The sequence below is a fragment of the Oncorhynchus masou genome, chromosome 21 (genome assembly GCF_036934945.1).
Source record: "Oncorhynchus masou masou isolate Uvic2021 chromosome 21, UVic_Omas_1.1, whole genome shotgun sequence".
Classification (NCBI taxonomy): domain Eukaryota; kingdom Metazoa; phylum Chordata; class Actinopteri; order Salmoniformes; family Salmonidae; genus Oncorhynchus; species Oncorhynchus masou.
The window spans coordinates 53,965,971-53,990,840 of record NC_088232.1 but is presented as its reverse complement, the minus strand read 5'-3'; the positions used below and the strand labels follow the sequence as shown (position 1 = coordinate 53,990,840).

General features: G+C 48.1%; 2 protein-coding genes across 2 annotated transcripts in view; both read left to right on the top strand.

The window, feature by feature from the left end:
* Positions 1-16,618, top strand: part of map4k5 (mitogen-activated protein kinase kinase kinase kinase 5) — a 114,611-nt gene extending 97,993 nt beyond the window's left edge. The window contains 2 exon segments of the mRNA XM_064927048.1: positions 13,820-13,875; positions 15,375-16,618. Of these exon segments, the coding sequence (XP_064783120.1) occupies positions 13,820-13,875; positions 15,375-15,462 (144 nt within the window). The 3' untranslated portion in view covers positions 15,463-16,618.
* On the top strand, positions 15,771-23,653 carry LOC135507539 (uncharacterized). Its single transcript, XM_064927047.1, has 7 exons — positions 15,771-15,792; positions 17,581-17,775; positions 17,919-18,357; positions 18,701-18,872; positions 19,004-19,307; positions 19,493-19,758; positions 23,396-23,653. Exons 1-7 carry the CDS (start codon positions 15,771-15,773, stop codon positions 23,651-23,653), a joined length of 1,656 nt encoding a protein of 551 aa, XP_064783119.1.
* The last annotated feature ends 1,217 nt before the right edge of the window (positions 23,654-24,870 follow it).

The following is a 24,870-nucleotide window of genomic DNA, read 5'->3' as shown; positions in this document are numbered from 1 at the left end:
CTGTGGTAGTGTGTATGCTCCTGCCTCTGTGGTAGTGTGTATGATCCTGCCTCTGTGGTAGTGTGTATGCTCCTGTCTCTGTGGTAGTGTGTATGCTCCTGTCTCTGTGGTAGTGTGTATGCTCCTGCCTCTGTGGTAGTGTGTATGCTCCTGTCTCTGTGGTAGTGTGTATGCTCCTGTCTCTGTGGTAGTGTGTATGCTCCTGTCTCTGTGGTAGTGTGTATGCTCCTGCCTCTGTGGTAGTGTGTATGCTCCTGTCTCTGTGGTAGTGTGTATGCTCCTGCCTCTGTGGTAGTGTGTATGCTCCTGCCTCTGTGGTAGTGTGTATGCTCCTGCCTCTGTGGTAGTGTGTATGCTCCTGCCTCTGTGGTAGTGTGTATGCTCCTGCCTCTGTGGTAGTGTGTATGCTCCTGTCTCTGTGGTAGTGTGTATGCTCCTGTCTCTGTGGTAGTGTGTATGCTCCTGCCTCTGTGGTAGTGTGTATACTCCTGTCTCTGTGGTAGTGTGTATGCTCCTGCCTCTGTGGTAGTGTGTATGCTCCTGTCTCTGTGGTAGTGTGTATGCTCCTGTCTCTGTGGTAGTGTCTATGCTCCTGCCTCTGTGGTAGTGTGTACGCTCCTGCCTCTGTGGTAGTGTGTATGCTCCTGCCTCTGTGGTAGTGTGTACGCTCCTGAAGTAGACCTATAGTCTACCTGGCCTGATTTCACATAGAAGTAGGTCTATAGACTACCTGATTACACATAGAAGTAGGCCTATAGACTACCTGATTACACATAGAAGTAGGTCTATAGACTACCTGATTACACATAGAAGTAGGTCTATAGACTACCTGATTACACATAGAAGTAGGTCTATAGACTACCTGATGACACATAGAAGTAGGCCTATAGACTACCTGATTACACATAGAAGTAGGTCTATAGACTACCTGGGGGGATTAGAAAGGCCTGATTACACATAGAAGTAGGCCTATAGACTACCTGATTACACATAGAAGTAGGTCTATAGACTACCTGATGACACATAGAAGTAGGTCTATAGACTACCTGATTACACATAGAAGTAGGCCTATAGACTACCTGATTACACATAGAAGTAGGTCTATAGGCTACCTGATTACACATAGAAGTAGGTCTATAGACTACCTGATTACACATAGAAGTAGGTCTATAGGCTACCTGATTACACACAGAAGTAGGCCTATAGACTACCTGATTACACATAGAAGTAGGTCTATAGACTACCTGATTACACATAGAAGTAGGTCTATAGACTACCTGATTACACATAGAAGTAGGCCTATAGACTACCTGATTACACATAGAAGTAGGCCTATAGACTACCTGATGACACATAGAAGTAGGCCTATAGACTACCTGATTACACATAGAAGTAGGTCTATAGACTACCTGATTACACATAGAAGTAGGCCTATAGACTACCTGATTACACATAGAAGTAGGCCTATAGACTACCTGATGACACATAGAAGTAGGTCTATAGACTACCTGATTACTCATAGAAGTAGACCTATAGACTACCTGATTACTCATAGAAGTAGACCTATAGACTACCTGATTACACATAGAAGTAGGCCTATAGACTACCTGGCCTGATTACACATAGAAGTAGGCCTATAGACTACCTGATTACACATAGAAGTAGGCCTATAGACTACCTGATTACACATAGAAGTAGGCCTATAGACTACCTGATGACACATAGAAGTAGGCCTATAGACTACCTGATTACACATAGAAGTAGGCCTATAGACTACCTGATAACACATAGAAGTAGGTCTATAGGCTACCTGATTACACATAGAAGTAGGCCTATAGACTACCTGATTACACATAGAAGTAGGCCTATAGACTACCTGATTACACATAGAAGTAGGTCTATAGACTACCTGATTACACATAGAAGTAGGCCTATAGACTACCTGATTACACATAGAAGTAGGCCTATAGACTACCTGATTACACATAGAAGTAGGTCTATAGGCTACCTGGGCTGATTACACATAGAAGTAGGCCTATAGACTACCTGATTACACATAGAAGTAGGTCTATAGACTACCTGATTACACATAGAAGTAGGCCTATAGACTACCTGATTACACATAGAAGTAGGCCTATAGACTACCTGATTACACATAGAAGTAGGCCTATAGACTACCTGATGACACATAGAAGTAGGCCTATAGACTACCTGATTACACATAGAAGTAGGTCTATAGACTACCTGATTACACATAGAAGTAGGCCTATAGACTACCTGATTACACATAGAAGTAGGCCTATAGACTACCTGATTACACATAGAAGTAGGCCTATAGACTACCTGATGACACATAGAAGTAGGCCTATAGACTACCTGATTACACATAGAAGTAGGTCTATAGACTACCTGATTACACATAGAAGTAGGCCTATAGACTACCTGATTACACATAGAAGTAGGCCTATAGACTACCTGATGACACATAGAAGTAGGTCTATAGACTACCTGATTACTCATAGAAGTAGACCTATAGACTACCTGATTACTCATAGAAGTAGACCTATAGACTACCTGATTACACATAGAAGTAGGCCTATAGACTACCTGGCCTGATTACACATAGAAGTAGGCCTATAGACTACCTGATTACACATAGAAGTAGGCCTATAGACTACCTGATTACACATAGAAGTAGGCCTATAGACTACCTGATTACACATAGAAGTAGGCCTATAGACTACCTGATGACACATAGAAGTAGGCCTATAGACTACCTGATTACACATAGAAGTAGGCCTATAGACTACCTGATAACACATAGAAGTAGGTCTATAGGCTACCTGATTACACATAGAAGTAGGCCTATAGACTACCTGATTACACATAGAAGTAGGCCTATAGACTACCTGATTACACATAGAAGTAGGTCTATAGACTACCTCTGATTACACATAGAAGTAGGCCTATAGACTACCTGATTACACATAGAAGTAGGCCTATAGACTACCTGATTACACATAGAAGTAGGTCTATAGGCTACCTGGGCTGATTACACATAGAAGTAGGCCTATAGACTACCTGATTACACATAGAAGTAGGTCTATAGACTACCTGATTACACATAGAAGTAGGCCTATAGACTACCTGATTACACATAGAAGTAGGCCTATAGACTACCTGATGACACATAGAAGTAGGCCTATAGACTACCTGATTACACATAGAAGTAGGTCTATAGACTACCTGATTACACATAGAAGTAGGCCTATAGACTACCTGATTACACATAGAAGTAGGCCTATAGACTACCTGATTACACATAGAAGTAGGCCTATAGACTACCTGATTACACATAGAAGTAGGCCTATAGACTACCTGATTACACATAGAAGTAGGCCTATAGACTACCTGGCCTGATTACACATAGAAGTAGGCCTATAGACTACCTGATTACACATAGAAGTAGGCCTATAGACTACCTGATTACACATAGAAGTAGGCCTATAGGCTACCTGATTACACATAGAAGTAGGCCTATAGACTACCTGATTACACATAGAAGTAGGCCTATAGACTACCTGATTACACATAGAAGTAGGCCTATAGGCTACCTGATTACACATAGAAGTAGGTCTATAGACTACCTGATTACACACAGAAGTAGGTCTATAGGCTACCTGATTACACATAGAAGTAGGCCTATAGACTACCTGATTACACATAGAAGTAGGTCTATAGGCTACCTGATTACACATAGAAGTAGGCCTATAGACTACCTGATTACACATAGAAGTAGGCCTATAGACTACCTGATTACACATAGAAGTAGGCCTATAGACTACCTGATTACACATAGAAGTAGGCCTATAGACTACCTGATGACACATAGAAGTAGGCCTATAGACTACCTGATTACACATAGAAGTAGGCCTATAGGCTACCTGGCCTGATTACACATAGAAGTAGGTCTATAGGCTACCTGATTACACATAGAAGTAGGCCTATAGACTACCTGATTACACATAGAAGTAGGCCTATAGACTACCTGATTACACATAGAAGTAGGCCTATAGGCTACCTGGCCTGATTACACAGAAGTAGGTCTATAGGCTACCTGATTACACATAGAAGTAGGTCTATAGACTACCTGATTACACTTAGAAGTAGACCTATAGACTACCTGATTACACATAGAAGTAGGCCTATAGACTACCTGATTACACATAGAAGTAGACCTATAGACTACCTGATTACACATAGAAGTAGGCCTATAGGCTACCTGATTACACATAGAAGTAGGTCTATAGACTACCTGATTACACACAGAAGTAGGTCTATAGGCTACCTGATTACACATAGAAGTAGGCCTATAGACTACCTGATTACACATAGAAGTAGGCCTATAGACTACCTGATTACACATAGAAGTAGGTCTATAGACTACCTGATTACACATAGAAGTAGGTCTATAGACTACCTGATAACACATAGAAGTAGGTCTATAGGCTACCTGATTACACATAGAAGTAGGCCTATAGACTACCTGATTACACATAGAAGTAGGTCTATAGGCTACCTGATTACACATAGAAGTAGGCCTATAGACTACCTGATTACACATAGAAGTAGGTCTATAGGCTACCTGATTACACATAGAAGTAGGTCTATAGACTACCTGATTACACATAGAAGTAGACCTATAGACTACCTGATTACACATAGAAGTAGGCCTATAGACTACCTGATTACACATAGAAGTAGACCTATAGACTACCTGATTACACATAGAAGTAGGCCTATAGGCTACCTGATTACACATAGAAGTAGGTCTATAGACTACCTGATTACACACAGAAGTAGGTCTATAGGCTACCTGATTACACATAGAAGTAGGCCTATAGACTACCTGATTACACATAGAAGTAGGCCTATAGACTACCTGATTACACATAGAAGTAGGTCTATAGACTACCTGATTACACATAGAAGTAGGTCTATAGACTACCTGATAACACATAGAAGTAGGTCTATAGGCTACCTGATTACACATAGAAGTAGGCCTATAGACTACCTGATTACACATAGAAGTAGGTCTATAGACTACCTGATTACACATAGAAGTAGGCCTATAGACTACCTGATTACACATAGAAGTAGGTCTATAGGCTACCTGATTACACATAGAAGTAGGCCTATAGACTACCTGATAACACATAGAAGTAGGCCTATAGGCTACCTGATTACACATAGAAGTAGGCCTATAGACTACCTGATTACACATAGAAGTAGGCCTATAGGCTACCTGATTACACATAGAAGTAGGCCTATAGACTACCTGATTACACATAGAAGTAGGCCTATAGACTACCTGATTACACATAGAAGTAGGTCTATAGGCTACCTGATTACACATAGAAGTAGGCCTATAGACTACCTGATTACACATAGAAGTAGGCCTATAGACTACCTGATTACACATAGAAGTAGGCCTATAGACTACCTGATTACACATAGAAGTAGGCCTATAGACTACCTGATTACACATAGAAGTAGGTCTATAGGCTACCTGATTACACATAGAAGTAGGCCTATAGACTACCTGATTACACATAGAAGTAGGCCTATAGACTACCTGATTATACATAGAAGTAGGCCTATAGACTACCTGATTACACATAGAAGTAGGTCTATAGACTACCTGATTACACATAGAAGTAGGCCTATAGACTACCTGATTACACATAGAAGTAGGCCTATAGACTACCTGATTACACATAGAAGTAGGCCTATAGACTACCTGATTACACATAGAAGTAGGCCTATAGACTACCTGGGCTGATTATACATAGAAGTAGGCCTATAGACTACCTGATTACACATAGAAGTAGGCCTATAGACTACCTGATTACACATAGAAGTAGGCCTATAGACTACCTGATTACACATAGAAGTAGGCCTATAGACTACCTGATTACACATAGAAGTAGGCCTATAGACTACCTGATTACACATAGAAGTAGGTCTATAGACTACCTGGCCTGATTACACATAGAAGTAGGCCTATAGACTACCTGATTACACATAGAAGTAGGCCTATAGACTACCTGATGACACATAGAAGTAGGTCTATAGACTACCTGATTACACATAGAAGTAGACCTGTAGACTACCTGATTACACATAGAAGTAGGCCTATAGACTACCTGATTACACACAGAAGTAGGTCTATAGGCTACCTGATTACACATAGAAGTAGGCCTATAGGCTACCTGATTACACATAGAAGTAGGTCTATAGACTACCTGATTACACATAGAAGTAGGTCTATAGACTACCTGATTACACATAGAAGTAGGCCTATAGGCTACCTGGCCTGATTACACAGAAGTAGGTCTATAGACTACCTGATTACACATAGAAGTAGGTCTATAGGCTACCTGATTACACATAGAAGTAGGTCTATAGACTACCTGATTACACATAGAAGTAGGTCTATAGACTACCTGATTACACATAGAAGTAAGCCTATAGACTACCTGATGACACATAGAAGTAGGCCTATAGACTACCTGATGACACATAGAAGTAGGCCTATAGACTACCTGATGACACATAGAAGTAGGCCTATAGACTACCTGATTACACATAGAAGTAGGTCTATAGACTACCTGATTACACATAGAAGTAGGCCTATAGACTACCTGATTACACATAGAAGTAGGCCTATAGACTACCTGGGCTGCGCGCAAATGTAGGCAGTTACAGTGCCTTAAGGAACTATTCAGACCCTTTTTCCACGTTTTGTTACAACCTTATTCTAAAATGGATTCAATTAAGATTGTCCCTCATCAATCGACACACAACAACATAATGACAAAAACAGGTTTTTAAAATGTATTGTATTTAAAATGTATTAAAATTTATTTAAAAATAAACTGAAATACCTTATTTATGTAAGTATTCAGACCCTTTGCGTTCTGTTTCCGTTGATAATCTTTGATGTTTCTACAACTTGATTGGAGTCCACCTGTGGTAAATTCAATTGATTTGTACATGATTTAAGGCACACACCTGTCTATATAAGGTCCCACAGTTGACAGTGCATGTCAGAGCAAAAACCAAGCCATGAGGTCGAAATAATTGTCCGTAGATCCCAGAGACAGGATTCTGTTGAAGCACAGATCTGGGGAAAGGTACCAAAAAAATGTGTGCGGCATTGAAGGTCCCCAAGAACACAGTGGCCTCCATCATTCTTAAATGGAAGAAGTTTGGAACCCCCAAGACAATCCCTAGAGCTGGCCGCCTTCCCAAACTGAGCAATCGGTGGAGAAGGGCCTTGGTCAGGGAGATGATCAAGAACCCGATGGTCTCTCTGACAGAGCTCCAGAGTTCCTCTGTGGAGATGGGAGAACCTTCCAGAAGGACAATCATCTCTGCAGCACTCCACCAATCAGGTCTTTGTGGTAGAGTTGCCAGGTCGAAGCCACTCCTCAGTAAAAGGCACGCGACAGCCCGCTTAGAGTTTGCCAAAAGGCACCTAAAGACTGGCCATGAGAAACAAGATTCTCCAGTCTGATGTAACCAACATTGGAACTCTTTGGCCTGAATGCCAAGCGTCACGTCTGGAGGAAACCTAGCACCATCCCTACTGTGAAGCATGGAGGTGGCAGCATCATGCTGTGGGGAAACCTGGCACCATCCCTACTGTGAAGCATGGTGGTGGTAACATCCCTACTGTGAAGCATGGTGGTGGCAGCATCATGCTGTGGGGATGTTTTTTAGCGGCAGGGACTGGGAGACTAGTCAGGATTGAGGGAAAGATGAACAGAGCGAAGTACAGAGATCCTTGATGAAAACCTGCTCCAGAGCGCTCAGGACCTCAGACTGGGTTGACGGTTCACCTTCCAACAAGACAACAATCCTAAGCACACAGGCAAGACAAAGCAGGAGTGGCTTCAGGACAAGTCTCTGCATGTCCTTGAGTGGCCCAGCCAGAGCCCGGACTTGAACCTGATCCAACATCTCTGAAGAGACCTGAAAATAGCTGTGCCGTGACGCTACCCATCCAACCTGACAGAGCTTGAGAGGATCTGCACAGAAGAATGGGAGAAACTCCCCAAATACAGGTGTGTCAAGCTTGTAGTGTCATACCCAAGATGACTTCAAGGCTGTAATCACTGCCAAAGGTGCTTCAACAAAGTACTGAGTGTCATATTTCAGTTTTTTTTAATATACATATATATATATATATATATATATATATATATATATACATACATACATACATACATACATACATACATACATACATACATACATACATACATACATACATACATACATACATACATACATACATTTGCAAAAATTTCTAAAATCTAGTTTTTGCTTTGTCATTATGGGGTATTGTGTGTCGATTTGATGAGGGGGAAATACGATTTCATCCATTTTAGAATAAGGCTGTAAAACGTAACAAAATGTGGGAAAAGTCGAGGGGGTTTGAATACTTTCCGAATGCGCCGTATATGTGTGTCCGTTTGGGGATCTGACAGTGTTTCTGATTGGCTTAACGCACCACCAATAATGAGCTGTGGACCTTTCTCAATGTAATCGTTTTCTTAATCTCAAACAACATGTAAACAAAATGTGTATTTTACATCCATTGAGAATGACAATAGTTCCTTAATGTATTTGAATAATATTTTACAGCCCTTTCTCCCTTTCGATTACCACTCAGCATGAAAGGGAAAAATGTCATGCTCTGATCTGGTGGAAATGTCATAGTACAGGCCTTCCTGATTGCTTCTTCTCATTGCTTCACTTGGACTGAAATATGTTCCAGTACTCATTTTGGGTGCTGGTACTGTTTACATTTTAGGTGGAGGAGCAGTAGAACATTTGAGATGCTGGTACTCCTGCCCAAGTCAAACACTGCTTCTCGTCCCTTGCCCAAATATCCTACAGTTGTGTCTGCCTTGAGCTCACTGGGACAGGAAATATTTGAATGGGCCCAGAATATTTTCTACAATGTTGCAAGGGACCCAAGTTAATAGTTGACACTGTCCTTCCAGACAGGCCATACATTTGATACAATGTTTCCAGTTTTCTAGCATGAGCTTTGGCTGGACTAAGTTGATAGTTGATACAATGTTTCCAGTTTTCTTTCATGAGCTTTGGCTGGACTAAGTTGATAGTTGATACAATGTTTCCAGTTCCTTCCAGACAGGCCATGCGTAACCAATGTGATTTATAGGATCATTATTTTCAGCAGGAGATTGTCTACCTGCAGGCTGCCATGTTTTTATTTGGTGGCTTTTATGTAGACTATTTTTACATCGTTGGTAACGGAAGATACTTTTTGGGTTTATCGTTTTCATTTGGATGTCATTTTGATGAACCACGTGACAATGATTTTGAGATACGAAGACGTTTTAAATTAAACTTTCATGAAAATGTACAGACGAAAACCATAACTGGCACGCAGATTGGTAGAAATGGTAAGATAAATTGGCATTCCACATGAGAAAGGTTACCGACTGCTCGTGTTGCCTTTTTACCAGAAACTTCAGGAGATGAATGGCAGAATCTGAAAAATCCAGCAGGAATGACCGGGAGGAAAATAGTTGGGTCAGGTTTTTTTATTTTTTCTGGTTATCTAGATTTCTGGCGCCCTCTTGAGGCATTTTGTCGTACTTCATCAAACCGTAAGCTTAAAGCATCAGACAAGCTCAATTACACATAGTCAAATTTTATTAAAACACATATCGTGTGTCTATATACAGTGCCTTGCGAAAGTATTCGGCCCCCTTGAACTTTGCGACCTTTTGCCACATTTCAGGCTTCAAACATAAAGATATAAAACTGTATTTTTTTGTGAAGAATCAACAACAAGTGGGACACAATCATGAAGTGGAACGACATTTATTGGATATTTCAAACTTTTTTAACAAATCAAAAACTGAAAAATTGGGCGTGCAAAATTATTCAGCCCCCTTAAGTTAATACTTTGGAGCGCCACCTTTTGCTGCGATTACAGCTGTAAGTCGCTTGGGGTATGTCTCTATCAGTTTTGCACATCGAGAGACTGACATTTTTTCCCATTCCTCCTTGCAAAACCGTGAGGTTGGATGGAGAGCATTTGAGCTCAGTGAGGTTGGATGGAGATTCAGGTCTGGACTTTGACTTGGCCATTCTAACACCTGGATATGTTTATTTTTTAACCATTCCATTGTAGATTTTGCTTTATGTTTTGGATCATTGTCTTGTTGGAAGACAAATCTCCGTCCCAGTCTCAGGTCTTTTGCAGACTCCATCCAGAATGGTCCTGTATTTGGCTCCATCCATCTTCCCATCAATTTCAACCATCTTCCCTGTCCCTGCTGAAGAAAAGCAGGCCCAAACCATGATGCTGCCACCACCATGTTTGACAGTGGGGATGGTGTGTTCAGGGTGATGAGCTGTGTTGCTTTTACTCCAAACATAACGTTTTGCATTGTTGCCAAAAAGTTCAATTTTGGTTTCATCTGACCAGAGCACCTTCTTCCACATGTTTGGTGTGTCTCCCAGGTGGCTTGTGGCAAACTTTAAACGACACTTTTTATGGATATCTTTAAGAAATGGCTTTCTTCTTGCCACTCTTCCATAAAGGCCAGATTTGTGCAATATACGACTGATTGTTGTCCTATGGACAGAGTCTCCCACCTCAGCTGTAGATCTCTGCAGTTCATCCAGAGTGATCATGGGCCTCTTGGCTGCATCTCTGATCAGTCTTCTCCTTGTATGAGCTGAAAGTTTAGAGGGACGGCCAGGTCTTGGTAGATTTGCAGTGGTCTGATACTCCTTCCATTTCAATATTATCGCTTGCACAGTGCTCCTTGGGATGTTTAAAGCTTGGGAAATATTTTTGTATCCAAATCCGGCTTTAAACTTCTTCACAACAGTATCTCGGACCTGCCTGGTGTGTTCCTTGTTCTTCATGATGCTCTCTGCGCTTTTAACGGACCTCTGAGACTATCACAGTGCAGGTGCATTTATACAGAGACTTGATTACACACAGGTGGATTGTATTTATCATCATTAGTCATTTAGGTTAACATTGGATCATTCAGAGATCCTCACTGAACTTCTGGAGAGAGTTTGCTGCACTGAAAGTAAAGGGGCTGAATAATTTTGCACGCCCAATTTTTCAGTTTTTGATTTGTTAAAAAAGTTTGAAATATCCAATAAATGTCGTTCCACTTCATGATTGTGTCCCACTTGTTGTTGATTCTTCACAAAAAAATACAGTTTTATATCTTTATGTTTGAAGCCTGAAATGTGGCAAAAGGTCGCAAAGTTCAAGGGGGCCGAATACTTTCGCAGGGCACTGTTTGAAAAAATACACGTTTTAAAAAATGTCGACCAAACTTCTCTCGGTCAACCAATACATTGTTTTTTGTAAAGACAGCCCAAGATCAGATAACTGTGTACTGGGAGGCATGACCACCAGTGACACATGCTAGGTGGGAGACCTTAGCCGGACAGAGACCCCCTCTGGTTAGGGTTACCCAGGGGTCCTGATGACGAGGAGAACAAGGCCTTCAGGTGGCTAGGAAAATGTACCCGCTGATGCGATCAGCCTACCAGGCATCATATCAATAGACTAATGTCCTGTCCCTCCTTCACTGCCTTCCTTCAAGGAGGCTTTTCAACTGAATCATACAGGAGACGGGAGCAGCTGAATAATTGATCAGCCCACCTTCACCCTCTGTTGTGCAGCTGTTTCATTTTCTGATGAACATGAATACTGCATGGTATCTGACATTTTGACAGGCTAACGTGTCGTGCTCCACCCTGGCACACACACACTGTACTGTAACGTGTGTGTGTGTGTGTGTGTGTGTGTGTGTGTGTGTGTGTGTGTGTGTGTGTGTGTGTGTGTGTGTGAAGCAGTGAAAAGACTACCCTGGGTATCCCCTATCATAAAAACAGAATGCCTCACCTCACAGTGATCTCTGGACTTTTATAGTGTGTGTGTGGCGTGCATGGTGATCAGGTTAACATGAGATCCGCTCTGTGAAAGGTTGACAACTTCATTACCTGCAGGTTAGACACAGAGACACAAACAGCCTAATGTAGCTTAGCCTCAGAGTGTGGTCCCAGAGGTTTTATCTCCTGGCCTCGTCTATGTAGGCAGGCAGCGAAACACTGAATCCATCTGAACTCTGATAGGCAGCGAAACCTACTGTTGGCATGGAGGGGCTACTGGGGTCATTGGGGGGGTCTACTGGGGTCATTGGGGGGTCTACTGGGGTCATTGGGGGGGGTCTACTGGGGTTATTGGGGGGGTCTACTGGGGTCATTGGGGGGTCTACTGGGGTCATTGGGGGGTCTACTGGGGTCATTGGGGGGGTCTACTGGGGTCATTGGGGGGGGGTCTACTGGGGTCATTGGGGGGGGTCTACTGGGGTCATTGGGGGGTCTACTGGGGTCATTGGGGAGGGGTCTACTGGGGTCATTGGGGGGGTCTACTGGGGTCATTGGGGGGTCTACTGGGGTCATTGGGGAGGGGTCTACTGGGGTCATTGGGGGGGGGTCTACTGGGGTCATTGGGGGGTCTACTGGGGTCATGGGTGGGGTCTACTGGGGTCATGGGAGGGGGGTCTACTGGGGTCATTGGGGAGGGGTCTACTGGGGTCATTGGGGGGTCTACTGGGGTCATGGGTGGGGTCTACTGGGGTTATGGGGGGTCTACTGAGGTATGTCTGTAGTCATGGGATGGACTATAATGGGGAAATATAAGATTGCTCACCATGAAAATGAAGACTCCTTGTAAAGTGTTACCAGTATTGGGGCAAAAGTACCAGTTTAATGTTCCATGTAGCTCCTCATCAATGTCCCTGTGTATGTTTCCATGTAGCTCCTCATTAATGCCCCTGTGTATGTTTCCATGTAGCTCCTCATTAATGCCCCTGTGTATGTTTCCATGTAGCTCCTCATTAATGCCCCTGTGTATGTTTCCATGTAGCTCCTCATCAATGTCCCTGTGTATGTTTCCGTGTTCATTAATGCCCCTGTGTATGTTTCCGTGTTCATTAATGCCCCTGTGTATGTTTCCGTGTTCATCAATGTCCCTGTGTATGTTTCCATGTAGCTCCTCATCAATGTCCCTGTGTATGTTTCCGTGTTCATCAATGTCCCTGTGTATGTTTCCGTGTTCATTAATGCCCCTGTGTATGTTTCCGTGTTCATTAATGCCCCTGTGTATGTTTCCTTGTTCATCAATGTCCCTGTGTATGTTTCCGTGTTCATCAATGTCCCTGTGTATGTTTCCGTGTTCATCAATGTCCCTGTGTATGTTTCCGTGTTCATTAATGTCCCTGTGTATGTTTCCGTGTTCATTAATGTCCCTGTGTATGTTTCCGTGTTCATCAATGCCCCTGTGTATGTTTCCTGTTATGTTTCCGTGTTCATCAATGCCCCTGTGTATGTTTCCGTGTTCATCAATGCCCCTGTGTATGTTTCCGTGTTCATTAATGTCCCTGTGTATGTTTCCGTGTTCATTAATGTCCCTGTGTATGTTTCCGTGTTCATCAATGCCCCTGTGTATGTTTCCGTGTTCATCAATGTCCCTGTGTATGTTTCCGTGTTCATTAATGTCCCTGTGTATGTTTCCGTGTTCATCAATGCCCCTGTGTATGTTTCCGTGTTCATCAATGTCCCTGTGTATGTTTCCGTGTTCATCAATGTCCCTGTGTATGTTTCCGTGTTCATTAATGTCCCTGTGTATGTTTCCATCTTGTTAATAAAGTGCTCCATTCCTTCGTTTAATCTACAGGTCACCCAGGAGATTTCTGATCCCAGCCGAGTCTTCCGTCTCCTCGGATCTGACAGGTTGGTGCTTGAAATTATTTTTTTTTAAACTCTTTTTTTCTCACTGACTGCCTCTCTCCAGATCTGATGGGTTGGTGCTTGAAATGATTGTGTGTTTAATTATTCACTTACCTGTCCTCATTCCTCCTCTTTTTCTCTTTACTTGTATCTTTCTGTCTCAACTTTTCGCTCTTTCTCTCACTCCCTTTACTTTTTGCGCTCTGCCTCCCCCATCTCTTTTCTCTTTCTAGTCGTATAGATGATTTATGTAGTGCCATTTGACCTCTATAAAGCCGTAGATGCAGGGCTGGTAGTTAGTGGTTGTCTCCAGGGAGCAAGTGTCCTCCCACAGGTCCCTGTGTTTAACCATCGCCTGGAAACCACCAAACATCCTACTTCTCTCTCTCTCCCCGTCTCTCTCTCCCCGTCTCTCTCTCTCAGTCTCTCCCCCCACTCTTACTCTGAGTCCTCTTCAGATCTCTCTATAGAGGAGAGGTCCCCAGCTCTGGTGACTCAGTCTCTCTCTCTCCATGTCTGCTTCCATTGCTATGACGAGGCATGTGCCCCAGATCACACAACCCTGTTTATAAATCAACAATCTTTGATCGTTCAGCATTCAACCACTTTGAGTCTGAGTGGGATACCTCATTGTAATCTCAATGCTATCAAGAAGAGGCTTTTAAACCATGTTCTCTATGTGACTCACATTACAGCTTCTGGTTGGTTACATGCTGCAGAGTGGGCAGTGTGGCAGGGCAGTCCCTTAGGCCTTCACACCAGTCCTCAACTATAGAAACCACTCAATGTGATTTAACTTCCTGGCTCAGACACATTTCCCACCCTGTGGTGGAAGATCGACAAGCAATAATGGTTCTCCCAGGACAGGGGGCCCCTCCCAGGACAGGGGGCCCCTCCCGGGACAGGGGGCCCCTCCCAGGACAGGGGGCCCCTCCCGGGACAGGGGGCCCCTCCCGGGACAGGGGGCCCCTCCCAGGACAGGAGGCCCCTCCCAGGACAGGGGGCCCCTCCCAGGACAGGAGGGCCCTGGTGCTTTAGGCTCAGCCCATTCTGATTCCCATGCGACAGCCTCTGCCCATCCAACCTGCATGTTTTATTCAGACTGGCACCTGGGCACTGCCACGCCAGCCTGGTTTGAGTGTCTCTCTGATCCTCTGTAATTCCATCTGATAGATCAGACACTATGGTCTTGGACTGTACCCTCTGTGGGCAGAGACACCCCTCATCTCGTCTGTCACTCTGCTGGAAGGATGGCACCACCCTGGACAACTCATGATCTCTAGTGTCATATTAACATAAATGTGCCATTTGAAATGTAGCCGGTCCTCTCTTGTCTAGCTGCCTGCTACTCCCTAAACCCACCAATTATATTCAATGAATTGTGTTCTATTCGGTGTGTTTTCTTCCGTCTTCAGATAAGGGACCTGGTTGGCAGCTGTAACCTGCAGTAGTGTTTATGTGTTACTGATGTGCTGCTGCTAACTGACATCTCTCTCTGACAGGGTGGTGGTTCTGGAGAGCCGGCCCACTGACAACCCCACAGCCCTCAGCAACCTCTACATCCTGGCCGGACATGAGAACAGTTACTAGCCCCTTAACCGTGTTACCAGCTCCTAGCTCTGACCCGGTGACTCCACACAGAGAGAGGGAGGGGGCACCTACAGACCCATTGGATAGGTGAAGAATTAACAGGAAGTGGATAAACTCACAGCAGTCCACTTCCCTCAGCAGGCTCTCATACCGCCTGGACTCATGGTACAACCACAGATAGAACAATGAGACCGATATTTCATTGGATGGATGAAATGTGAAGCTCCGGGGTTAGCGTTTTCACACACTACCAAATATGGTAGTGAGAGGAAGCCCACGAAGCGGTCGATGGGAGAAGATGGAACGAGATGGATTTTGACCGACATTCTTGTAATCTTCTCATCAATGAAACATTTGATCACAATACAGTAGTTTTCTGTTTCCAAAACTAGAATCTGTTACGATATGGAACAGATTCATTTACCTTTTTGCAAAAGTGTTTATTTTTTATTTTATATCATGCTGTTACAAGGAGTGCAAAGGTGAATTGGGTTATTGCACATTTCACAGAGTTAGGTGTTCCTAACGGAAATATGTAGATGTATACTAGAAGGCGCCAATAGGCTCCTGCTATCTCGTGCTTGGCTCTGCCCACCTCCCTTGCTCGTTCTGCCCCACTATGACTCATTTGTTCCCATTGGAAACGACCAAGCTGTGGTCTATCTTGGTTTAGTGATAAAAAATCTTTGATTGAACTGTGTCACCAAACCCAGGAAGTAGTTAGTGAATAGAGAAACAACGGGTCATCAACCAACAGGTCAGACAAGGGGACTGTGATGCTTCAAGCAAAACCACCTCCTTCCTCATCACAGATCTTCCAACGACCTTATGCTGAGCAGGCAAGCACCACCTCCTCCTCCCTCTACAGTCCTGTCCACCACCACCTCCTCCCTCTACAGTCCTGTCCACCACCACCTCCTCCCTCTACAGTCCTGTCCACCACCACCTCCTCCCTCTACAGTCCTGTCCTCCTCCTCCCTCTACAGTCCTGTCCTCCTCCTCCCTCTATAGTCCTGTCCTCCTCCTTCCTCTACAGTCCTTTCCACCTCCTCCTCCTCCCTCTACAGTCCTGTCCTCCTCCTCCCTCTACAGTCCTGTCCTCCTCCTTCCTCTACAGTCCTGTCCACCTCCTCCCTCTACAGTCCTGTCCACCTCCTTCCTCTACAGTCCTTTCCACCTCCTCCCTCCTCCCTCTACAGTCCTTCCACCTCCTCCTCCTCCCTCTACAGTCCTGTCCACCTCCTCCCTCTACAGTCCTTTCCACCTCCTCCTCCTCCCTCTACAGTCCTTTCCACCTCCTCCTCCTCCCTCTACAGTCCTTTCCACCTCCTCCTCCTCCCTCTACAGTCCTGTCCACCTCCTCCCTCCTCTACAACCCATCACAGCCTTCTCCCTCCCTCTGTAGCCCTGTGTGTCCCATATAGCACCTCATTCCAGGGCAACCTTGTTCCTGGCCTGCTGCAGGACTCGGTTCCAACTCGGCACCACACATGACCCATTGAGTTAATTGATCAGTTCAGTGATTAAATTCAACACACCTGGTCTTTCAGTGGGTTAAATCAAAAACATGTCCCTGCAGCCCTCCAGGACCAGGGTTGCCAAGCCCTTCCCTATTCCCTATATAGCACACTTAATTTGACCAGGACCCATAGGGTAAAGTAGTGTGATATGAAGGGAACCGGGTGAAATTTGGGCTGCAGAGACTGGACTGGATTGTGGAGGAACAGAATGTGTGCAGGAAAGGCTCAGACCAACAGACCCCCTCACCCAGCAGCCTCCTCTCCCACTCTCACCCCGCAGCCTCCTCTCCCACTCTCACCCCGCAGCCTCCTCTCACCCTGCAGCCTCCTCACCCCGCAGCCTCCTCTCCCACTCTCACCCCGCAGCCTCCTCTCCCACTCTCACCCCGCAGCCTCCTCTCCCACTCTCACCCCGCAGCCTCCTCTCCCACTCTCACCCCGCAGCCTCCTCTCCCACTCTCACCCCGCAGCCTCCTCTCCCACTCTCACCCCGCAGCCTCCTCTCCCACTCTCACCCCGCAGCCTCCTCTCCCACTCTCACCCCGCAGCCTCCTCTCCCACTCTCACCCCGCAGCCTCCTCTCCCACTCCCCCCGCAGCCTCCTCTCCCACTCTCACCCCGCAGCCTCCTCTCCCACTCTCACCCCGCAGCCTCCTCTCCCACTCTCACCCCGCAGCCTCCTCTCACCCTGCAGCCTCCTCTCCCACTCTCACCCTGCAGCCTCCTCTCACCCTGCAGCCTCCTCTCACCCCGCAGCCTCCTCTCCCACCCTCAGCCTCCTCTCACCCACCCTGCAGCCTCCTCTCCCCCACAGCCTCCTCTCATCCCGCAGCCTCCTCTCCCACTCTCACCCCGCAGCCTCCTCTCCCACTCTCACCCAGCAGCCTCCTCTCCCACTCTCACCCAGCAGCCTCCTCTCCCACTCTCACCCCGCAGCCTCCTCTCCCACTCTCACCCCGCAGCCTCCTCTCCCACTCTCACCCCGCAGCCTCCTCTCACCCTGCAGCCTCCTCTCCCACTCTCACCCTGCAGCCTCCTCTCCCACTCTCACCCCGCAGCCTCCTCTCACCCCGCAGCCTCCTCTCACCCTGCAGCCTCCTCTCCCACTCTCACCCCGCAGCCTCCTCTCCCACTCTCACCCCGCAGCCTCCTCTCCCCCGCAGCCCCCCAGCCTCCTCACCCTGCAGCCTCCTCTCCCACTCTCACCCCGCAGCCTCCTCTCACCCAGCAACCTCCTCTCCCACTCTCACCCTGCAGCCTCCTCTCCCACTCTCACCCTGCAGCCTCCTCTCCCACTCTCACCCCGCAGCCTCCTCTCACCCAGCAACCTCCTCTCCCACTCTCACCCTGCAGCCTCCTCTCCCACTCTCACCCTGCAGCCTCCTCTCCCACTCTCTCACCCTGCAGCCTCCTCTCCCACTCTCACCCCGCAGCCTCCTCTCCCCTCCACCCCGCATTCTCCTCTCCCACTCTCACCCTGCAGCCTCCTCTCCCCTGCAGCCTCCTCTCCCACTCTCACCCCGCAGCCTCCTCTCCCACTCTCACCCCGCAGCCTCCTCTCCCACTCTCACCCTGCAGCCTCCTCTCACCCTGCAGCCTCCTCTCCCACTCTCACCCTGCAGCCTCCTCTCCCACTCTCACCCTGCAGCCTCCTCTCACCCTGCAGCCTCCTCTCCCACTCTCACCCCGCAGCCTCCTCTCCCACTCTCACCCTGCAGCCTCCTCTCCCACTCTCACCCCGCAGCCTCCTCTCCCACTCTCACCCTGCAGCCTCCTCTCCCCCGCAGCCTCCTCACCCCGCAGCCTCCTCTCACCCCGCAGCCTCCTCTCACCCCGCAGCCTCCTCTCCCACTCTCACCCCGCAGCCTCCTCTCCCACTCTCACCCCGCAGCCTCCTCTCCCACTCTCACCCAGCAGCCTCCTCTCCCACTCTCACCCCGCAGCCTCCTCTCCCACTCTCACCCCGCAGCCTCCTCTCCCACTCTCACCCCGCAGCCTCCTCTCCCACTCTCACCCCGCAGCCTCCTCTCCCACTCTCACCCCGCAGCCTCCTCTCCCACTCTCACCCCGCAGCCTCCTCTCCCACTCTCACCCCGCAGCCTCCTCTCACCCTGCAGCCTCCTCTCCCACTCTCACCCCGCAGCCTCCTCTCCCACTCTCACCCTGCAGCCTCCTCTCACCCTGCAGCCTCCTCTCACCCTGCAGCCTCCTCTCACCCTGCAGCCTCCTCTCACCCTGCAGCCTCCTCTCACCCCGCAGCCTCCTCTCCCACTCTCACCCTGCAGCCTCCTCTCACCCTGCAGCCTCCTCTCCCACTCTCACCCTGCAGCCCCTCTCCCACCTCCTCTCCCACCCCCCGCAGCCTCCTCTCCCACTCTCACCCTGCAGCCTCCTCTCCCACTCTCACCCTGCAGCCTCCTCTCACCCCGCAGCCCCCTCTCCCACTCTCACCCCGCAGCCTCCTCTCCCACTCTCACCCAGCAGCCTCCTCTCCCACCCTCACCCCGCAGCCTCCTCTCCCACCCTCACCCTGCAGCCTCCTCTCCCACTCTCACCCCGCAGCCTCCTCTCCCACTCTCACCCTGCAGCCTCCTCTCACCCTGCATTCTCCTCTCCCACTCTCACCCAGCAGCCTCCTCTCCCACTCTCACCCCGCAGCCTCCTCTCCCACTCTCACCCTGCAGCCTCCTCTCCCACTCTCACCCAGCAGCCTCCTCTCCCACTCTCACCCAGCAGCCTCCTCTCCCACCCTCACCCTGCAGCCTCCTCTCACCCAGCAACCTCCTCTCCTACTCTCACCCCGCAGCCTCCTCTTCCACATGGATTACATATCAACTGAAATAGGGGGAGGTGTTACTGAAAACACGTGCCATAATAATTCAGACATTTAGGTCTGGTAGGGAGTGAATAAATGGGAGTTTCTTTGTGTGTATCAAAAAAGTCCTTTGTAACCAAGCAACTGCCTGTCACAGGTCTGGTTGACGATAAGCTTCAGGGCGGCTTGTAAACGCTGAGCCTTCAGTGTTAGCGAGCCGTCGTAACGCCTTGGACCGGGGTGGCAGAATAGCCTAGTGGGTAGAGCGTTGGACTAGTAACCGAGAAGGTTGCAAGTTCAAACCTCCGAGCTGACATGGTACAAATCTGTCGTTCTGCCCCTGACCACGCAGTTAACCCACTGTTCCTAGGCCGTCATTGAAAATAAGAATTTGTTCTTAACTGACTTTCCTGGTTAAATAAAGGTAAAATAAAAAATAAATTAAAAAACCAGAGCTAGCTGCCGACGAGCTAAGCCTTTCCTGCTCAAGTTGAACTAATATAGACTGGTTCAGATAGGAAGTCCATATATTTTGTTTGATGTGGGTAATTTAAACGTTATTTATTAATATCTAAGCAATATTGGGGCATGTTGGATTGACCGGCTTGTGAGGGATAGCTACTTTTTTTCTTCTTTTTTTAAAGTTTTATATTATTTTCAGTTTTCTTGATGTGTTGTCGTTTCATCCAAACCGTTTTAAATATTAATCTGTATCGATGGGTTGTTGTTTCTATGACAGTCTGGTGTAGGCCGCTTCCCAAATAGCCCCCTATTCCCTATTTAGTGCACTACTTTTGATCAGGGGCCCATAAGAGCTCTGGTTAAATATAGTGCACCAAAAATGGACCAGGGTTCCATTTGGGACGTTCCCATAATCCACCTCTCTTCCTCCCTCCTGCTTGGTAGCGTTTTAGAAAGTTGAAATATGTCAAATGTTTTGTTCCTCTTTTTTTTCCTTTTAAACTATGACTTTAATTCAGTATTTTTGCACCGTGGAAGAAGCACTTTTGTACATTTTATTTTTTATTTTACATTTTTATTTAAAATGACAAAACAAGGGAAATGCATTCGTTTTCTTTGTAACATTATTGGTCTTCCCTTCAAAAGTTTTTAATGTATGCAGTTATTGTAATAAAATAAAATAAAAAGAAGTTATTAACAATACATCTGCTGTCATTCTATGCTAACTGCCAGTAAACAGGCTGCTGTGGCGTGTGTCAACTCCTATATTTGGCTCGCTAACTCTTATGGTCATTGTCAAGGGGATACAAACAGACCTGGGAACAGGGAAAAAGCCATCTGTATGGAAAGAATTGATACAGTACTGTTGAGTCCCGGGGGTGGGGGTTGTTTTCCGTAACGAATAAGACTACCGTTCAGTCTGTCATTCCACTGCCGTGTTGCACCGCAGCGCTAATTGGCCTCCGTGGAACAAGAGTTAGAAACTGGAGCAGTCCCTGTCTGGTATTTACTGACGCAAAAAAAATAGGACGAATGATGTCACTGTCGGACAGATGATAATAGGGGCCAGTTCTGAATTCTCTTTAAGTTAGAGGGTCTTACGTTAAGTGAAAGCAAGCTACCTATTTCATTTGAAAGCTAATGCATCTGCGCGCGGGAGGGGAAAACAATAGCCGATCATTACAGAGAATGTGCACACTGTTTATGCACAGGGCACCTATCGCCAGGTCACAAGTGATTTGTTCTACGGCCCGTCAGAGAATGGAGTCCAGGACAGATCTCTGGCACGGTGGGGTCGTCTTCGATATTGGGTATTGCATCATCGATTCCTCTCGTCACGTCAGTCAATGCATACGGTTGCTGCTACCTTGTCAGACATGTCCAGATCAACTAGCCCATTTCAGATAACGGTTTGTTTTAGCTTGTTTTTGTTTTTTTTGCCCATAGATTTTGTAATGTTTGAGTCACTCATATCACATGAATACACATTAGATATGGCAAAATGTATAGAATTGCAATTAAATTAGCTTTAAAACTGCAAAAATCACCATCTGACCAACTGTACAGAATTGCAGGAAATGCGCTTTAAGGGGGGTGGAGTCTGTTCCTATGGGGACCAGGCTGAAGAGGGGGTGGAGTCAGTTCCTATGGGGACCAGGCTGAAAAGGCTGTATGTGAGGGGGTGGAGTCAGTTCCTATGGGGACCAGGCTGAAGAGGGGGTGGACTCTACCTATGGGGACCAGGCTGAAGAGGGGGTGTGTGAGGGGGTGGAGTCTGTTCCTATGGGGACCAGGCTGAAAAGGCTGTGTGTGAGGAGGTGGACTCTACCTATGGGGACCAGGCTGAAGAGGAGGTGGACTCTACCAGGCTAAGAGGGGGTGGGGACCAGGCTGAAGGGGTGGACTCTACCTATGGGGACCAGGCTGAAGAGGGGGTGGACTCTACCTGAAGAGGAGGTGGACTCTATGGGGACCAGGCTGAAGAGGAGGTGGACTCTACCTATGGGGACCAGGCTGAAGAGGAGGTGGACTCTACCTATGGGGACCAGACTCTACCTATGGGGACCAGGCTGAAGAGGAGGTGGACTGGGGACCAGGCTCTCTACCTATGGGGACCAGGCTGAAGAGGGGGTGGACTCTACCTATGGGGACCAGGCTGAAGAGGGGGTGGACTCTACCTATGGGGACCAGGCTGAAGAGGAGGTGGACTCTACCTATGGGGACCAGGCTGAAGAGGATGGACTCTACCTATGGGGACCAGGCTGAAGGGGGGTGGACTCTACCTATGGGGACCAGGCTGAAGAGGAGGTGGACTCTACCTATGGGGACCAGGCTGAAGAGGGTGGACTCTACCTATGTGAAGAGGGGTGGACTGTTATGGGGACCAGGCTGATGGACTCTACCTATGGGGACCAGGCTGAAGAGGGGTGGACTCTACCTATGGGGACCAGGCTGAAGAGGAGGTGGACTCTACCTATGGGGACCAGGCTGAAGAGGGGGTGGACTCACCTATGGGGACCAGGCTGAAGAGGAGGTGGACTCTACCTATGGGGACCAGGCTGAAGAGGAGGTGGACTCTACCTATGGGGACCAGGCTGTTCCTATGGGGACCAGGCTGAAAAGGCTGTACCTGTGAAGGGGGTGGAGTCTGTTCCTATGGGGACCAGGCTGAAGGCTGTATGTGGGGGGGTGGAGTCAGTTCCTATGGGGACCAGGCTGAAGAGGGGTGGAGTCTTCTTATGGGGATCAGGCTGAAAAGGTGGTGTGTGAGGGTGGAGTCTGTTCCTATGGGGACCAGGCTGAAGAGGGGGTGGAGTCAGTTCCTATGAGGACCAGGCTGAAGAGGGGGTGGAGTCTGTTCCTATGGGGACCAGGCTGAAAAGGCTGTGTGTGAGGGGGTGGAGTCTGTTCCTATGGGGACCAGGCTGAAGAGGGGGTGGAGTCAGTTCCTATGAGGACCAGGCTGAAGAGGGGTGGAGTCTGTTCCTATGGGGACCAGGCTGAAAAGGCTGTGTGTGAGGGGGTGGAGTCTGTTCCTATGGGGACCAGGCTGAAAAGGCTGTGTGTGAGGGGGTGGAGTCTGTTCCTAAGGGGACCAGGCTGAAGAGGGGGTGGAGTCTGTTCCTATGGGGACCAGGCTGAAGAGGAGGTGGGCCAGGCTGAAGAGGAGGTGGACTCTACCTATGGGGACCAGGCTGAAGAGGAGGTGGACTCTACCTATGGGGACCAGGCTGAAGAGGAGGTGGACTCTACCTATGGGGACCAGGCTGAAGAGGAGGTGGACTCTACCTATGGGGACCAGGCTGAAGAGGAGGTGGACTCTACCTTCCAGGCTGAAGGGGACCAGGGGACCAGGCTGAAGAGGGGTGGACTCTACCTATGGGGACCAGGCTGAAGAGGAGGTTCTACCTATGGGGACCAGGCTGAAGAGGGGGTGGAGTCTGTTCCTATGGGGACCAGGCTGAAAAGGCTGTATGTGAGGGGGGGTGGAGTCAGTTCCTATGGGGACCAGGCTGAAGAGGGGTGGAGTCAGTTCTTATGGGGATCAGGCTGAAAAGGTGGTGTGTGGGGGGTGGAGTCTGTTCCTATGGGGACCAGGCTGAAGAGGGGGTGGAGTCTTCCTATGAGGACCAGGCTGAAGAGGGGGTGGAGTCTGTTCTATGGGGACCAGGCTGAAAAGGCTGTGTGTGAGGGGGTGGAGTCTGTTCCTATGGGGACCAGGCTGAAGAGGGGGGGAGTCAGTTCCTATGGGGACCAGGCTGAAGAGGGGGTGGAGTCTGTTCCTATGGGGACCAGGCTGAAAAGGCTGTGTGTGAGGGGGTGGAGTCTGTTCCTATGGGGACCAGGCTGAAAAGGCTGTGTGTGAGGGGTGGAGTCTGTTCCTAAGGGGACCAGGCTGAAGAGGGGGTGGAGTCTGTTCCTATGGGGACCAGGCTGAAAAGGTGGTGTGTGAGGGGGTGGAGTCTGTTCCTATGGGGACCAGGCTGATGAGGGGGTGGAGTCTGTTCCTATGGGGACCAGGCTGAAAAGGCTTTGTGTGAGGGGGTGGAGTCTGTTCCAAGGGGACCAGGCTGAAGGCTGGAGTCTGTTCCTATGGGGACCAGGCTGAAGAGTGGAGTCTGTTCCTATGGGGACCAGGCTGAAGAGGGGGTGGAGTCTGTTCCTATGGGGACCAGGCTGAAAGGGGGAGGAGTCTGTTCCTATGGGGACCAGGCTGAAAAGGCTGTGTGTGAGGGGGTGGAGTCTGTTCCTAAGGGGACCAGGCTGAAGAGGGGGTGGAGTCTGTTCCTAAGGGGACCAGGCTGAAGAGGGGGGACCAGGCTGGAGTCTGTTCCTATGGGGACCAGGCTGAAGAGGGGGTGGAGTCTGTTCCTGGGGACCAGGCTGAAGAGGGGTGGAGTCTGTTCCTAAGGGGACCAGGCTGAAGAGGGGGTGGAGTCTGTTCCTATGGGGACCAGGCTGAAGAGGGGGTGGAGTCTGTTCCTATGGGGACCAGGCTGAAAAGGCTGTGTGTGTTCCTATGGGGACCAGGCTGGAGTCTGTTCCTAAGGGGACCAGGCTGAAGAGGGGGTGGAGTCTGTTCCTAAGGGGACCAGGCTGAAGAGGGGGTGG

Coding starts and splice junctions, on each gene's coding strand:
- LOC135507539 (XM_064927047.1), top strand. CDS start 15,771: ATGGATTTTGACCGACATTCTT. Junction 17,776..17,918: donor AGCCTCCTCTCACCCACCCT/GCAGCCTCCTCT, acceptor CTCACCCCGCAG/CCTCCTCTCCCACTCTCACC. Junction 18,358..18,700: donor TCCTCTCCCACTCTCACCCT/GCAGCCTCCTCT, acceptor CTCACCCTGCAG/CCTCCTCTCCCACTCTCACC.